Source organism: Otolemur garnettii, unplaced genomic scaffold, assembly GCF_000181295.1.
Source record: "Otolemur garnettii isolate 467f Iridium unplaced genomic scaffold, OtoGar3 scaffold00038, whole genome shotgun sequence".
NCBI lineage: Eukaryota > Metazoa > Chordata > Mammalia > Primates > Galagidae > Otolemur > Otolemur garnettii.
In genome coordinates, this window is record NW_003852433.1 from 7,392,663 (window position 1) to 7,409,723 (window position 17,061).

At 44.7% G+C, this 17,061-nt stretch overlaps 1 protein-coding gene and 1 non-coding gene across 9 annotated transcripts in view; one reads left to right on the forward strand and one right to left on the reverse strand.

Annotated features, from left to right (window-relative positions):
* Positions 1–951: 951 nt before the first annotated feature.
* LOC111725381 lies at positions 952–1,053 on the forward strand. The gene has a single exon (XR_002773455.1). It is a non-coding gene; the product is annotated as a small nucleolar RNA U13 (small nucleolar RNA).
* A 5,472-nt stretch (positions 1,054–6,525) lies between these two features.
* GIT2 (GIT ArfGAP 2) overlaps positions 6,526–17,061 on the reverse strand; it is a 62,812-nt gene continuing 52,276 nt past the window's right edge. For all 8 annotated transcript variants that reach the window (XM_012805271.2, XM_023513274.1, XM_023513272.1 and 5 more), the window contains 4 exons: positions 15,609–15,691; positions 14,820–15,008; positions 9,301–9,364; positions 6,526–8,597 (listed from right to left, as the gene is read on the reverse strand). In XM_012805271.2, the coding sequence (XP_012660725.1) occupies positions 8,385–8,597; positions 9,301–9,364; positions 14,820–15,008; positions 15,609–15,691 (549 nt within the window). In that variant the 3' untranslated portion in view covers positions 6,526–8,384. The remainder of the gene's footprint in view (positions 8,598–9,300; positions 9,365–14,819; positions 15,009–15,608; positions 15,692–17,061) is intronic.

Here is a 17,061-nt window from a genome sequence, read left to right on the forward strand (position 1 = left end):
GGGCCCGGGCTGGATTCGAACTCACCACCTTAGGTGTATGTGGCTGGCGCCCTAGCCGCCTGAGCCACAGGCGCCAAGCCAAGAAGAGGTTTCTTAAGACACAAAAAATAGTCACCATAATGGAAAAGATTGGTACAGTTGACTTCATTTAAAAAGCTTATCTTTAAGAGAACCTAAGAGAAGGAAAAGACTTGCCACAGAATGGAAAGGATGTTTGTAACGTAGATCAGCAGCAACAAAGGAACGGTGTTCAGAGCATTTAAAAACTCCTAAAAATAACATTTAAAAGGAATGTAATAGACAAATGGGTGCGTGTTCTGCACAAAAGAGGAAATGTAAATGGCTTAATGAACATGCGAAAAGCAGGTAAACAGCAACCAGAGCAATGCAAATTAAAATGCTATGAGACGCCCCTACAGACTCACTACATCGGCACAATTAAAACTGATCACACTAGTGATGATGGAGATGTAGACCAATGGGAAATCTCATTTTCTGCTGTTCTAACACTTTGGAAAAATATGTGGACACTGTCACAGCTTTGGAGAGGCACACACCCTGTGACTCTGGACCCCGCTCTAAGTGTATATCCTACAGAAGTATGTTACACATGCACTAGAAGACATAATTTTCATAGCAGCTCTTTACAGGAGAGCTAAAACTAAAAACTCAAATGTCCATCAATAAACTACTAGTAAAACTGTGGTGTGTAATCAGTAAACACAGGTTGAAGCACACTGACCTAGTTGACTCTCACAATGGCGAGGGAAAGAATACATCAGTAGAGTTCCATTTATCAGTAGGGTTCCACTTCTGTGTTCAAAAGGCAAAACAGGCAGGGCACGTGTGCGTGGTAGCTCACGCCTATAATCCTAGCACTCTGGGAGGCCAGGGCAGGTGGATAGCTTGAGCTCAGGAGTTGGAGACCAGCCTGAGCAAGAGCAAGACCCCATCTCTAAAAAATAGCCAGATGTTGATTGGGTTTTCATGTGCATGCGTGAGATGTGCCTCCCACAACTCTTGTGACGGTGTTGGCACGTTACCTGTCTGACATGAAGAAAAAACAATAGCCAGGTGTCGTGGCAGGCGCCTGTAGTCCCAGCTACTCAGGAGGCTGAGGCAAGAGAACTGCTTGAGCCCAAGAGTTTGAGGTTGCTGTGAGCTATGATGCCATGGCACTCTACCCCAGGGCAACTGAGTGAGACTCGTCTCAAAAAAAAGAAAAAGAAAAAAAAAAAAGGCAAAACTAAGCTGTTACTGGGGATGTGGCACAAAGGTTTGGTTCGACTAAGCACAAGGAAGTGATGGTCACTAAAGTCTAGAGGATGGAGAAGCCCATGGAGACTTCTAAGAGAAAAGCACAGTTCTCTTTCCTGACCTGGTGGTGGTTACACTGTAGCAGGAAACCCATGTAGACAGAAGACTCCAGGCACCAGTTGATCAGAGGAAGCGGCTTTATTTCAGCCAGGGGAACTTGGAAAACCAGTGTTTCCAAAACCGAGTGGAGGGCACCTGAACCCCCTGCCTCCCTTTTATCCACTTTTCAGGGCTAGAGTGCATGTGAGGGTCATAAAACTGAGAAGAACATGACATCATCCTCAAGGTCCTGGGCTCAAGGGGAAGGTCAGATTCATTGTGTCCTTGAGACCCGTTGGACCACTTGCCCTCAAAGGTGACGGAAGTCCAAGGAAGTTATTAGGTTACAATCTAGGCCAGGCGCATGTCAAGGGAGGAACATACAGATAACAGAAATGCCTGGGGCTTGGCTGAGGCCTACAGGGCGCTAGGACAGATTCTTTTAGCTCTGCTTTTACTTTCTTGCCTCAACACAAGTGGCCACTTTGTATAATAATTCTACACAGATATATCAGCCACCTTTCTGTGACCATAGCTCACAGAGAGAGTATGCTTGAGCCAGAAAGTGTGGAGTGAACAGCTCAGGCTGGCCCAACTTCTAGTCCTGATGCCTAGCACTGAGTGGCTGGGTGACCGATCTTTTCTATCTGTGTACTGGGGGAAGGGAGCCGTGAGGATGCAGTAAGCTACAGTACTGAAAGCACGAAATTCAGCAAGATCTGTCATTCCTGCCAAGAGGATGCTCCTCCCGCCCCCAAGGAACAACCTACCTATAGTAGAATCAATGTGTCTCTGCCATCATTTTAGTTGGAAGCAGGTCAGACTCTGGCTATATGCCTCATTCCCCGCCACTGAGTCAGAGGCCCCCTCGACTCTTGATTGTGGGGCTCTCTTCTTGCTCTGGGGATGGGGTGGACTGGCCCATGCCATGCCCTGAAGGTGGCCCTCTGGCTTCCAATAGCAGACCCAGGGTCATTCCTTTCAGACCAGCTGGCTTGGGGAAAGTCATTCTGCTTGTGGAATGTGTGAGGTTTTCAAATTCCAACAGTTGAACTGGGCAACATCCTCCACACAAAGATCAGAGTCTACTTGAGCAGCAGTTACCAAATAACTCAATCTGTAACAAACAGAAAAGATGAGAAATGTTTGTGGCAAAAATAAGGAATTGGAAGACAAAACAAACCCGGCCACCCAGGCTCTATTCCTTTTAGCCTCCTTCAAAGGTACCTAGGGGACCTCCCAGTAGGCAACACCTCCCAGGGAAGAGGAATGTGAGGGGAAGGGCACCCTGGCCCTGTTCCACCCCACCCCCCACCCTGCCCACCCCCAACCTCTGCCAAGGTCATTTCTCACCCCCTGCTGGTACTAGATGGCCTGCCATTCTCAGTCTGGACATCCCCCTGTGCCTGTGCAACACTGATTTGCTCCTCACTAAGTGAGCTCTAAGGACCTCAGATTCTTCATGTGCAAAATGGGGATAGTTTCAATTCCTACCTTGAGATTGCTTGGATACCCACCTAGGGGATGTACAGAGCACCTGGCCTAGGGGCTGCACAGAGCGCTCTCTTTAACTCAGCTCCTCTTCTCTGAAAGAAATGAACTGGGCTGGAGAAGTAGTGAAAGTGAAGTTCTGGGCAGGGGCAGCTGGAAGAGGGGCGTAGGCAGCAAAATGTGATTGTGGAGAGGGCCCCAGGGCTAATCTCAGACTCAGTGGGTGCAGATTTCAAGACCAACTTTGATTTCAAAACAAAGGGTTCTGGGTGGGAGATGGGGCTGATGAGACTAAGCCCAGAGAAGAGGCTGAGGTGAAGAGAGTGGTAGTGAACTTGGAGTTCTGAAAGAGAAGGGCAGTGGAGAGAGGCTGCCTTTGGGAGAGAAATGGGGCTGGGAAGTTGTTGAGTGCTTTAAACAGTTTGGAGACCTAGTTAGAGACCTGTAGCAGGGAAGCTGTGAGCCCACCAAGGCCTAGGTGTGGGTGAGGACCATGGGCAAGGGGGTAGATGGGCATTGGTTTACATCCTTATCTCCAGCAGCCCCACGTTGGGACCTCTCGTGGGAGGTGTCACCTATACCTGTAACAAGGGCTGGGCTGAAGGAAGCTCTCGGTCTGTGTCCGGCTGGCAGAGGTAGACACCCCTGGAGTCTGTGGACCATGGGTACTGGCTCCTGGACAATCTAGGCCACCTAGCCTGCTGGGCAGTGGGTCCCTCCTTAGACGGTCACCTGAGGCAGCCTGTGTGCAACCCCACAGTGTTATGAGCCAGTGGCCAGAGGAGCTCGGGCAGCCCTTCCAGTTGACCACTCACTGAATGCTGGAGAGGTCCAGAGCAGGAGGGCACCAGGCCACGAGGGCACCCGCTGACAGGGCTGTTAAAGCCATCTCTTCACATAATGTGTCTTGGTTACTCCTGCCCCCTCTTACCAGATGCGAGGGGAATAGCCTGAGGGTGGCGGTGCAGCCAGCCTGGCAGATTCAGTGCCACATGGAGGCCACCTTCTCTGAGACTTCTTAGTTTTTGATGCTGCTGGAGTCATGAAAACAAGCCTTGGCTGTTACAAGGAATAATACACACTTGAATAACAATAACTAACACACTTTGCCTCTTTCCTCAGATGTGGGATTTTAACTTCTCATGTGTAAACTTCCTCTCTAAAATGTAAATAAACACTCCTATCTCACAGTGTGGTGGTGGGGATGAAATGAGCGAATATACATTGAGAATTTAGCACAGGGCCTGGTACAGAGTGAGCATAAATCTGTACCAGTTCCCCCTATGAACCTGCAGGGTGGGCCTTTCTCTGAAAACTTTTAAAAAGACTTAAGAGACGGAACTAATTCCATAACTCCATTGCCTGTTATTGAGAAGTGGGGTTTTTTTGCACTGGGCTGGCTTTTGCTAGATTAAAAAAAAATTAAACTTAGGGTTGGGCACAGTGGCTCATGCCTATAATCCTAGCACTATAGGAGGCCTAATCCTAGCACTATACGAGGCCAAGGCAGGAGGACTGCTTGAGGCCAGGAGTTTGCAGAGCAGCCATCTCTACATAAAAGGAAAAAAATTAGTTGGGCATGATGGTGTGAGCCTGTAGTCCCAGCCACTTGGGAGCACTGCTTGAGCCCAGGAGTTTGAGGTTGCTGGGTGCTGTGATTATGCCACTTTGCTCTAGCCCAGGTAACAGAATGAGATTGTCTCAAAAAACAAACAAACAAAAAAATAAACTTAGTTAATACATCAAGATACATGGAATTAATATCCTGATGCAGGATTTCTCTTAAGAAAGCTAGATGCAAGGGATCACTTCTGAGGTTTATCTTACAGGGGTACAAGTGAATCTTTCTAAGAGTAGAATGTGAATGTTTTAAAACAATAACAGAAAATGACATGAAGGCTGTGCTGACCAGTTTGATGGAAGTATTTCAGATTGTGTGTGAAAACCCCACACTGTACCCTAGAAGTACATTAATGTACATAGTTACCATTCAATAAAAAAAAAAGAAAAGAAAAGAAAAAAGAAAGCTAGCTGCTAAGCACAGAGGAAGAAAAAGGTCATCACTACTGGAAAACTGCCAGAGCCCCCAGGGAGGCATATTAAACACCCTTTTATTAATGACAATCTTATGTAATAAGAACTTTCTCAGAGGTGGCACCTGTGGCTCAGTTAGTAGGGCGCCAGCCCCATATAGCGAGGGTGGTGGGTTCAAACCCAGCCCCAGCCAAACTGCAACAAAAAATAGCCAGGCGTTGTGGCAGGCGCCTGTAGTCCCAGCTACTTGTGAGGCTGAGGCAAGAGAATCGCCTAAGCTCAAGAGCTGGAGGTTGCTGTGAGCCACTCTACTGTGGGCGACAAAGTGAGGCTCTGTCTCTAAAAAAAAAGAACTTTTTCAGAGCTTTTACCAAGTATCTGGAAACGTTAACTAATTGACAGAAGGCACACTCAGCATTACCACAAAACACTTATAGAGCCTGTTTATTGCATAACTAGCAGGCACAAATTACAAAACAATTTTACAACACTTAAAGGGTACAATAATTACAAGAATAAAATGTACAATAAAAATGAAGAATAAGTACAGAATGAGTGACAAGGATCAAATACAGTGGGAAAAAAGGCATTTCATTTTTCCTATGCAGCATTGTCTTCTGTCAGAACAAATGTTACCTTTAACCAGAAGGAGGAAAGAAAAAAAAATTGCACTATTGGAAAGCTCATGGATGCTGCTGAGGACAAAACCATGCTAGTTTCATTCTTGGGTCTGCAAAGTCACTTGAGGAATTGTATGACAACTCCCAAGTTGTATGTTTATAGTTCCAATTTTATGAAATACAGATTTGATCTTTGGGCCCAATTCATTGTTCTTTGGCAAATCAGAACTATTTGCAATCTGAGGCGAAGACGATTTCTGTGAAAGGAGCTTAGTGGTAGAGCCGTTTCCTTCTGTTAGCCAAGTGCCAGTTTCATAAAGTGCAACTCTGTCTCACCAGCTTTGGGGGAAGATAGGGTGGCGTGGGGGGCGTGGGGGGAGGGAGGGATAACTGAGAATAAAGGGTAAAAAAAAGATTACAGAATGCAGACATTACTAGTGCAAGGCTGCAGAAGCCATGTGCAAAAGGTGGCTAGAACAAACGTTCAGACAAGGTGCGATTTGTCAACAGGAGCAGATAACTTTGACACCAGATCTCAGCTGAGGCTAAGAAAATGCGCAGGGCAGGAAAGGGACAGGATGACCCGCAGGCCTCAGCTGCGGACTTCTGTTTGGAGTTTTGGCACTGTGGGTTAACCAAGCAAACTCTTCTGTAATATTCTTAAAACTGGAAATGCTTTGTAGTTTCCACATTCCTTGATTTTTTTCCTAGGGGCTTAAAAACAATGTCCTCTTTTGCAAGTGCTCAAGGGAAGACATGGCTTCACCTACTGTAGACAACTCATTTCCCGGAAGACCCTACAGAAGACTGTGCTCCCAGGAGGCCAAGGGCACTGGTTCAGGATTGCCATGGGGCCTTGCCTGAGGACCTTGGTGAGCTCCGACAGTACACGAATCATGCAGAAAAGGTTATCAAATGGTACTTGATCTTCAAGTAGGAGGCCCCCTTCCAGAAAGCATCCCCTGAGCATCCAACAGCAATGTAGCATTTAGGCTGTGAGACCAACACACGGACGAGTCTCTTGCAAATGTGGACCTTGTTCCCATGCTACTTACAGCACAGCCAAGCCTGACAAAGGCATCCACACATTGGGACTGTGGGATGCCAAACACCACTGTGGTGGTACTTTCAGGACAGCATACGGTCAGGCTACAAAGGTGTGTGTGCATCAGTTCTGTGAAAACAGAGGCTTAGTTAAGCAGGGACTGAGGCAACTTGTACTTGGATTATTCTGACATCTTCACACGTGTGAATGAGCACTATGGGACAGGATGCAAGGTAAGAAGAGGAGAGGCAGTGACTTTACACAGGGCAAGGTAGCTACATTACAGGTAATGCTCAGAGGCTAATCCAGGTATGTCCAGGGAAGCCAGGCCCTCACAGTACAGTTTACAGGGCCCTGGGGCAGAGACTGTGAAGCTAGTAGCCAAGAGGCCACAGCTCACGGGCACACATTTTCTGAAAAGGCTCAAATTGGTTGCCAAAATTTATAAATGGAGAGATGGCACGTAAAAGAAAACCTTCTGATTTTCAGCTATCTCTTGAAAAATCAAAGCTCTGGCAACCCTAGACCCCTTCTCTGTCCCTACTGGGTGGCCCACAGGTTCCCCAGCTCTCCCCTCCACACTGCTGTGCGCCTGCTCTGTCAGGTCAGAGTCTGCACCACACCAACACAGAACTGCAGCAGTCACCAGGAACAAGAAGGTGCTCTATCATCAGAGACACTCCCAGCAGGCTGCAGCACCTAAGCGTGTACTTCTCCTTGACTCTGGGAGAGCTGGTGGCCAGCTAGAGCACACTCTCCAAGGAATTCTTGAAAGTTGATGTCCAATTTTTAAGTACCAGTGAGGTAATGGATGAAAAACTAACTCAGATGACTGTATACATCTTACCTTGTAAGAAGTCCTTAACCATGACAAAATATGTGAAGCAGGTTGTGTGAGAGAGCTGTAAGGGGTTCAGGAGTAATTGAGATTTGGATAAAAGGTACAAGAGAATGTCAGGGAGTTGATCACCTCTTTTCCTTACAGTTCATGGCAATGATATCGAGTGGGCGGTACAAAATTAGCTATGGCTTGTTAGGATAACGCTTTCCTTTGCTGCACGTCTGATTTAACCTATCTGGCTGACAGGGGTAAGGCAGAGCACTTGACCATGGGTGACGACACAGGTAATGCTCCTACCCTGAATGTGGTCTAACGTGACATGCCATGGAAGGCGATCACTTTATCTGACTCCAGGATGATAGTAAAATATAGAGATATAAGATCGAGATTAAAAAATTAAATAACAGAATATTTAACATGATAGAAGAAATGAATCAATTCATTATGTCCTTTTGAGAGAGACTGTTAAACTACCTTTAGAAAGTGGCAAAGTCCTTTCTCTACATACATGCTTGGAGATACCCCAAACTTAGAGATTTTGTAGTAGGCTGAAAAGTTCACTTATTGCACAATGCTTGGCAGGGAATAGATAATGTTGATATTTTTTTTGCCCAACTCCCTCAAGAAAATGTTTTACTTTACCAAAAATCTCATTTAGAGTTTTAGCAATAGGCAGACAGTTTTAAGATCTGGAAAAGTTTTAACAAATTTCAAACAATGAAACTGTACTTTTAGACGTACATGATCATTAACTCAACAGTCCTTGACAACACAACAGAACATCAGCAACTAAACTGGCAAACAGGCACAAAATAAGGCAAGTGGGTTAAATTAATAGTTGAAAATTTGTTAGAAAACATGCAAAAATAATACTGAGTTTTCTCTTAAAAAGTTTTAAACCGTCATTAAATGTTTGTTTTTGTAAAAATCCGTTCCATGTCTAAATGTGAAATCAGACTTTAAAAAGCCTAGGAAACAGCAGGGTGGCACTCCTCTGTCAGTTGTTGTTCTCTTTGGTGGTGATGGTGACCAGCTGCTTAGCAGCCTTGGCGATGTCGTATGCACACTGGATCACCTGCTGTGTGACCAGCTGGACGTCTGCGGGTAAGCTGGAGTCCCCTGGGAGAGTCTTCTTGCACTCTGACTGGAGTCGGTAGGCACTGGATGTCAGCAAGCGAAGGGAAGTCCTCACCATGTCAGACTTGGGTTTCTAAACAGAAAAACACGACCAGTCACTGTGAACTGTAGCTGTTGCACAGAGTGGAAGGCAGTTTTGCCATGTGCTTTCTCAGTAAGGATGGATGCTCTACACAAGCGGTCCTCAAACTTTTTAAACAGGAGGCCAGTTCACTGTCCCTCAGACCGTTGGAGGGCCAGACTGTGGGCCCCAGGACAAGCTGGCTGCTAAGCAGGACAGGCAGCAGCCTGGATAAATGTCTTAGGCGAGCTGCATGCAGCCTGTGGGCCGTAGTTTGAGGACGCCTGCTCTATACACACCTAGCTCTGCAGCCCACAGTTTAAGAAATGCCAAAATGCTTTGACTCACAGGTCAAAGTACATGCAGGGTAATTTTAGTAGGATATGCTATTTTGAGGTAGTTTTTTAAAAATATTAATCCACATGGGTGAAATATTTCAGATAAAATTTTATCCTATTAGGGTGAAAAACTAAAAAAAAAAAAAAATTTTATCCTATTAACACTTTGCCTTTTAGCCCTTAACTTGTATCGTACATCCTTGTCTTATTAATATCAGTGTTCAAAGAGAACAAAAATATTTCAAAGCTCTAACAACTGTTTGCATATTTACAAATTCTGTGTGCTACAGAAAGGTTAATATAATACATAAATCATAATGAATTTCTTGCAGTTCATTTAAAAGGATCTAAACAAAGCGTATAGAAAGTTGACTTACTTTTGGGAATAGTGCTGCCATTTCTGTAACTGCTATGTGTATCCTCTCTGAGCAGGGAATATAACTGCAAGAATATTGAATAGATTATTTATTTATTTATTTTTACAGTTTTTGGCCAGGGCCGGGTTTGAACCCACCACCCTCGGTATATGGGACCGGCGCCCTACCCCTTGAGCCACAGGCGCCACCCTGAATAGACTATTCAAAGACAGTAAAAGTGATTCAGAGGCAGAGAATACTTAAGTGCTAGAAGGTTCTATTTACATTCCCTTAATGAAGGGGATGAGGCTGTTGCCAGCCTGTCATGCATGATACCACCAGAAGGTACATGGTTGGAAAGCAGAGTCCCCATCCTCTCTTGAAAGCTCCATCCAATAAAAGCAGTCTCCAGGTGTGAGAATTGGCAACATGTACCACTGGCCTGGTGAAGCCACATTCATAGCTCCTCAAAGTGGTCATTTACTTCTCATATGGTTTACCTTCCTAATTTCTACAGAGAGAAAGCATTTCCATGCAAAAGGCCACAGAAGTGAAAAACAAAAGACTGAAAAAATTTCCTCAAGATTATAATCGGAGCTATACCTCAACAATGCCCATGTGTCAGTTAACCAGTGGACACTTCTAAATTCCTTCCATTCAAATGCATGTGTAAGAGAAGGCCCTGGCTTGGCGCCTGTAGCTCAGCGGCTAGGGCGCCAGCCACATACACCAGAGCTGGCGGGTTTGAATCCAGCCCGGGCCTGCCAAACAACGACAACTACAACCAAAAAGTAGCTGGACATTGTGGCGGGCACCTGTAGTCCCAGCTACTTGGGAAGCTGAGGCAAGAGAATAGCTTGAGCCCAACAGTAGGAGGTTGCTATGAGCTGTGACGCCACATCACTCAAAGGAGGGTGATATAGTGAAAAAAAAAAAAACAGAGAAGGCTCTGACCCTGATCTACAAAGTCACCATGTGCTTGTCTGTATAAAATGCTATCAGTGCGGTCGGCACATTCTCTGCTCATTGACCAGCTCTGCAGAAACAAAGTGCATAAAATGCGCCTGTCCTCACACTTTCTTCCAAGCTGCCTGGTCTTCTAGGGGCCCTGTAAATGACACCACTAGAGCTACAGCTTAAGGAGCACTACTTTGCAGACTCACATAATGTTCCAAACAGCCCTCTGAGGTTGGGACTATTCTCATACCCCCTGTTCAAATTCCTCCTCAGAGGAGAAGCAGATCCGGATGGAAAGAGGCCTGAGCTCACGCCCAGTGTCCATGCTATTGAAGAGGCAGCAGATTCACATCTACTGATGAGAGGTAATCTGACTGCTGGAAGAATTAAGACTTTGGTTCACCCATGTTGCTTATTCTTAGTACTGTGACAAGGAACAGATGGAGCTAGTTTCCTGCACCTTAAAAATGTTAGGTTTGCACCCTAGACAGTACATGCCACAAGATACAGACAGAAAAAACAAATTGATATTGGCATTGACAGTTCCTAGATACCACACTGCCACCGAGCCTGGGGTTCGTTTCTAGAAGGACCAACCCAGCCCAAGAGAGAAAAGAGATATGAGAAAGGCCCCTTCAGAGTCCATGTTAAGCATGTAGGAAACACTGCTGTGAACATCACAGGTTTGGTCTTACATAAGAACCCAAATACCATTCAGCATCCATTATAGACTCAAACCCTCATGTAATATCCCCTCCCCCCCAAACCATAAAGTTGACTTCTGAATAAAGATTGTCTTAAGAAACATATGTACTTCATCTCTGTAAGAAATTTAGTAACAAAACTGATTTAATTAAGACTGCCTGGCAGCACCCGTGGCTTAGCGGGTAGGGTGCCAGCCATATGCACCAGGGCTGGTAGGTTCAAACCCAGCCTAGGCCTGCTAAAAACAACAAAGAAACAAAACAAACAAACAAAAAACAAAACAAAAAACTCTGCCTATGTTTTATAATAATTAAATCAATACATTTCAAGAAAATGGTTTCTATTACCCCCAAATGCCCTCAAATGAGAAATCTTTCTACCTTTGTAAACAATTAGAACCATATGCCAAATCACAGAAAAGCTAACATATAAGGAGTATGAAGGGACAACCCATTTGGTCACACAGACACTGAGAAAAAGAAAACCATGTATCTCACATGAATGCTTCTTGAACTCAGGTGTCCACGAACATGACAGCACCCGAGAACCACACCTCAGAGTTTTATGGTTTGTTGGTTATCGTTTCATTTTGAGAAACACAATTTACCCGATCCCCCTGCTACATAGAGAAGGGATTTTTCCTAAGGCTATTTCTCAAAGTTCACTCACTATTTTGGGAAGTCCCCAGTAAACCACAAAAGAAAGCACACGCATATTACTGAGGAAGTCCTCCTTCTTTATCAGAGGGAGTTACACCTTCAAACTGGTATTTCTCCTAGTGAGGAGCAGTGGTGGCTCATGCCTATGATCCCTGCACTTTGGGAGGCTGAGACAGGAGGACTGCTTGAAGGCTGTAGTTTGAGATGGCCTGAGCAACAATGTGAGTACTCACCTCTACAAAATATAGGAAAATTAGCTGGGTGTGGTGGAACATGCCTGTAATCTCAGCTACTCAGGAGGCTGAGGCAGAGGATCACTTGAGCCCAGGTTATGGAGAGTTAGGACACTATTGCACTCTAGCCTGGCCAACGAGCAAGACCCTGTCTTAAAAATAAAAAAATTGGTATCTTTCCTCAAAAATGTTTTTGTGCATAAGTTATTAATTCCTGAATTGTGCATGTCTCTCTGTGTGTGTGTGCTAGGAGATGGGGAATGGGGTTAGAGGACATGGAGGTTGGACAGGGCTGCTAGAAAGTCAGGGGTTAAGGAAGATTGCTCAGATGAACAAGAGGGGAAAATGAAAAAAAGGCATGGGCTTAATTAGGATAATGCAAGGTTCTAAACGAAAGCATCTCAGATATCTAAGTAAGCAGAGATTTTAATAGAACACTGAACATTTTATAAAACATAAATACTCTTGGCCAACTCTGTTTTTAAACCAAACAAATGAGCTAATGATGAAAATCTCTGCATCCTTCTCTCATGGTCTTAAAAAGAAATTAGACCACGAAATGTGTTGAATGGATTTGTACATTTAAAAAAAAAAAACTTCTCAAATTGCATCAAGCACCATTTTGCCATCTTTGAAGCCAGAAATGGCCTCAGGGAAGATATTTATATTTTGACAACTATCAGAAAGAGCAATACAAAGTAAGCATATTTTCTAGTTGGAAATGTAAGCATAGGACTTCTGATTTCTTAGAGAAATGAAAGGTGGAGCACACTGGCAAGTGAAGGGGAGTGCTTGGGAAGGGTTGTTCTTGTATCAAGATTACTTTAAACACTGTCAAAGACTGTACTTTGGAAAGCTGTGGAACACTTTGCTTCAGGTAATCAGATATGAAGTCACTCAGTGCCAAGCCTAACACCCTGAGCAAAGAGACAATGCACTGACAACCTGTGAGGCCCGGAAGTCTTGGGATAAAAAGGGTGCCTGGGGCAGGGGAAGGCAAATCACTACAGGGCTTTGTGAAAGGCTGAGACACTAGGCAAGTTCTTGTTCTACTGTGAGGAGCATACGCAGTCCACCCATGGAGACTAACTCTAATTCTTTAACAAACAATGGCTTGGTCCTCTTATCCCCAAGGTGAAATGATGACACCCGGGAGGAGTCTGAGCCCATGAAGAGAAAAGGAAGGGAACACAAGGGCTCAGAGGCATCTCCGTGTGCAAGAACAGAGGAGAGAGGAGGAACGAATGGCACACATCCCTTGAATGCCTTCTGCCTGGGCAAGGCACAAAGAGAAGTCCTAGACTTTGCTGACGTCATGAAAAGAATGAGACTGTTCTTGGGTTGGACCAAACTCTGTTGTTTTCTCAGACTCAACAAAATGGTGTTAAACAATGTTTTACGAGTGTCTAGATATGGCCAGTCATGGGAAAGTAGGAGCTCATTCCAAGGGGTTCTAAGCTTACCAGGACTTCTCAGAGAACTCACAGAGAAAAGGGTAAGTTGGAACAAGAGCCATGCCTTTCCTTAAATAACTACATGATGTGCTTCTATTCAGGCTAAGCAGACAGACTCTCTTTTTTCATAAGCAGACGATGTTTTGAGTGATGATTAGCTCAACATTTTTTAAAAACAAATCTTATTATTACTTACATATATATATACTTTTTATTTTTTTGAGACAGAGTGTCACGTGGCGTCACAGCTCACAACCACCTCAAACTCTTGGGCTTAAGTGATTCTCTTGCCTCAGCCTCCCAAGTAGCTGGGACTACAGGCACCTGTCATAACGCCCGCCTATTTTTTGGTTGTAGTTGTCATTGTTGTTTTAGCAGGCCTGGGCTGGGTTCGAACCTGCCAACCCGGGTATATGTGGCTGGTACCCTAACCACTGAGCTATGGGTGCTGAGCCATGTTATATATTTTTTTGAGACAGAGTCTTGCTCTGTTGCCTTGGGTGGAATGCCTAGAGTCATAGCTCACATCAATCTCAAACTCTTGGGCTCAAGTGATCCTCTTGCCTCAGCCTCCTGAGTAGCTGGGACTACAAGGAGTCTGCCACCATGCCCAGTTAGTTTTTCTATTTTTAGTAGGGACAGGTCTTTCTCTTGCACAGGCTGTTCTGGAACTCCTGAGCTCAATTACTCCACCCACCCTGGCCTCCCAGAGTGCTAAGATTACAGTTGTGAGCCACCATGCCAAGCTGATTAGCTCAACTTTTCTTTCTTTCGTTCTTTTCTTTTTTTTTTTTTGAGACAGAGCCTTAAGCTATCGCCCTGGGTAGAGTGCCATGGCATCACAGCTCACAGCAACCTCCAACTCCTGAGCCCAAGCAACTCTCTTGCCTCAGCCTCCCAACTAGCTGGGACTACAGGCGCCCACCACAACACCCAACTTTTTTTGGTTATAGTTGTTATTGTTTGGCAGATCCAAGCTGGATTCGAACCCACCAGCTCTGGTGTATGTGGCTGCCACCTCAGCCGCTTGAGCTACAGGCACCAAGCCTCAACTTTTATTTTTAAACCATGTATTTCTTAGAAGTTTACATACATACTGATACACATATACCTGCAGTGTGAGACAGCTCAGCTTCTTTTCAGGCTACTGTTTGTGTGGGCAGCCTTGTCTCTAGCTGAGAGGAAGCCAGGGAGCAGCCATGGAGGAAGTTGGAAGCAGATTGTGACGTACCTCCCTTGCCCTCTCCTAGAATTAGGGCTGTCACCACCCCAAATATGCTGCAGTCCTATTTGTAGAGGCTTTTACTTTCAGAAAGCTTCGTAAGGAGATGAAAAGAATGACACCACCATGTAAACAAGACAAACCAAACTGAAACTGACTCATTTATTCTCAAGCCTGTTCTATAAACATGAAATTTTCAATGACCTTAAAGTCACCATGTTGGAAACCACCACCATTCAGAATGGGAGCAGCGTCCCCTTCAGAACATGCACATACATTCTCCCAAAGTGGGGTCTGCAGTCTCCCTTACCTGTCATGTTTATTTTCTTGGGCTGCTCTTAAGAGTTCCTGTATATTTTTGGTGATCTGTTCAGTCTTCCGGATGACGTCTTCAGTGCTGGGGAGAGTGGGGCTTGGGGCCACATAGGGTTCTGCCGTGTCTGGTACTGAGCTATCACCTGGCCACACCATACTTCTTTGCCTTCCCTTTCGGCTGGACCTGTGAACATTAAAGATGGGGCGAAATGCAATAGGCACAGCTGCTTCTCGGAGCCACTTTGTATGCACGGGCTGAATGCATGAGCAGGCTGTTTTTGTGGTTTCCTTTATCCTGTCTAGCAGGAGACTCATGTAAGGCTATTTCATCACCTGGCCACAACGGGTCATGTAGAGGCTGTTTTGTTCTACCACAGGGCTGGAAGTTACAGCTCTCACAGAGGGTGAAGGAGGGGAAAGAAGGGAGTAACTGAGTGGGCAGGGTGTGTGGTTGTAGAACCGTCCCTGATCAAGCCAATTCACTGGGGTATAAATGCACACTGTAACTAATGTTGACTTAACAATGAAGTATTGATTTTAAGGACATTGCAGATATCTAAAGACACACAGATATCTAAATGCCGGTAGAAGGAAAAAGGCCTTTTGGCAATAATGTGAGATAAGACAAGTAAACTATGAACATAAGGGTGAATATTTTAAGACCTTATGAGTCTGAAAATAGAGAAAAGGGGTATGAGTGGTGAAATGCTTCTGCTGCCCAAGGCCTGCTGGCTTCCTGGCGTGTGAGAGCCCATCCCCCAGCACGTTCTTCCTCCAGATGTACCCCGTGTCATCTGCCTCCATGTCGTTGGGAGTATTGTCATAGTCACTCTCAGGTGTGCTATTCTGCTTCTCCAACCTGGATGCCTACAGGAAAGAAATGGGGGCCCCTGTGAGTTTAGAACATGAGACACTTCTTTGGAGTCTTAAAGCTACTGACCTTCAAGCCCCATATCACATCTGGAACTGGAGTCAATTCTTTAGAGAAATTTTAATAAAGGAGGAGCAATGGCTTTGTTTTTTCTTTGCACTGTTTCCTTCTTAGCTCAATGGTTACTCCATAACAGATCCTTGGTACAAACTAACAGATATGAGAGGCAACACTCTTGTTTCATTCTAATACGATAAGTCCCAGTTCAAAACAAATATGCCAGCGCTTATATGACCATAGAACTTCAGTTGGAAGGCACCTGCAGATTATCTGCTTTAACACCAGATGAGAAAACTAAGGGCCAAGAAAGCTGAGTGACCCCCTAAAGGCCACAAAGTCCATGAAAAAATAGGACCAAGCAGCCAGGTTTTGGGCCTCCTAAAACATAACTCGACTGTGATAATTGCCACAGCTCAAAATATAGCTCTCCAGGAACCTTCCCAGAGATAGGTTTATGAGCCCTGGGAGAAAACTAGCATTACTAACTTGTAACCACGTGTTATTTATGAACCCAAGTGGATTACCCCCCATGACACTTGGTTTCAAATCACTTTTATGTTTCCAAAAATACTCCTTAAAATGTAAAGATTCAAGGCAACTGTGGATATTCAAGATTGGGATATAGACTCAAAAGAGGAATCCTAAAAATTTTTTTGAGCAAATGGCAGCACTGCTAAATACAGAGCATTCCAGGGCGACAAAAGTTGAAGGGGGCTATATTCCTTTGAAGGGGACTGTGTTCTGATGTGTTTAGTAAAAAATGATTCTCCATCAGTATTTACTTTATCCATAATGTCTGAGCATTTCTTTGTCTAGAATAGGAATCCGTAGACGCTGACTCAAATGGATTACTTTGCAAAATATAAACCATTCTTAGCTCTATACCTTGAATTTAATCCAAGTTATCAAAACATATGACTAAGAAATTTTATGGTGTTGCAATAAAGTGTGGCTAAGGATACAGATGTAAACAAAGAGGCTTGTTTAAACGTATGGAGATCCTGTAGTTTCACTGCAAAGAATGGTTACTTTTGAGCAAGTTAGTTTAAAGAACGTCTATATAAGTCTAATTATTTGTTCATTACTGATAATACCTGTTAGCCCTCCAATGGCCCTCTAGGTAAAGGCAAGGAAGCTGCCCTAAGACAGGGCCTCCTTGTTCCACCATATTTCTTTCTTTTTTTTTTAGTTTTTGGCTGGAGCTGGGTTTGAATCTGCCACCTCCCAGCATGTGGGGCCAGCACTCTATTCCTTTGAGCCATAGGCGCCACCCTGTTCCACCATATTTCATTTCCTTTTTTTTTTT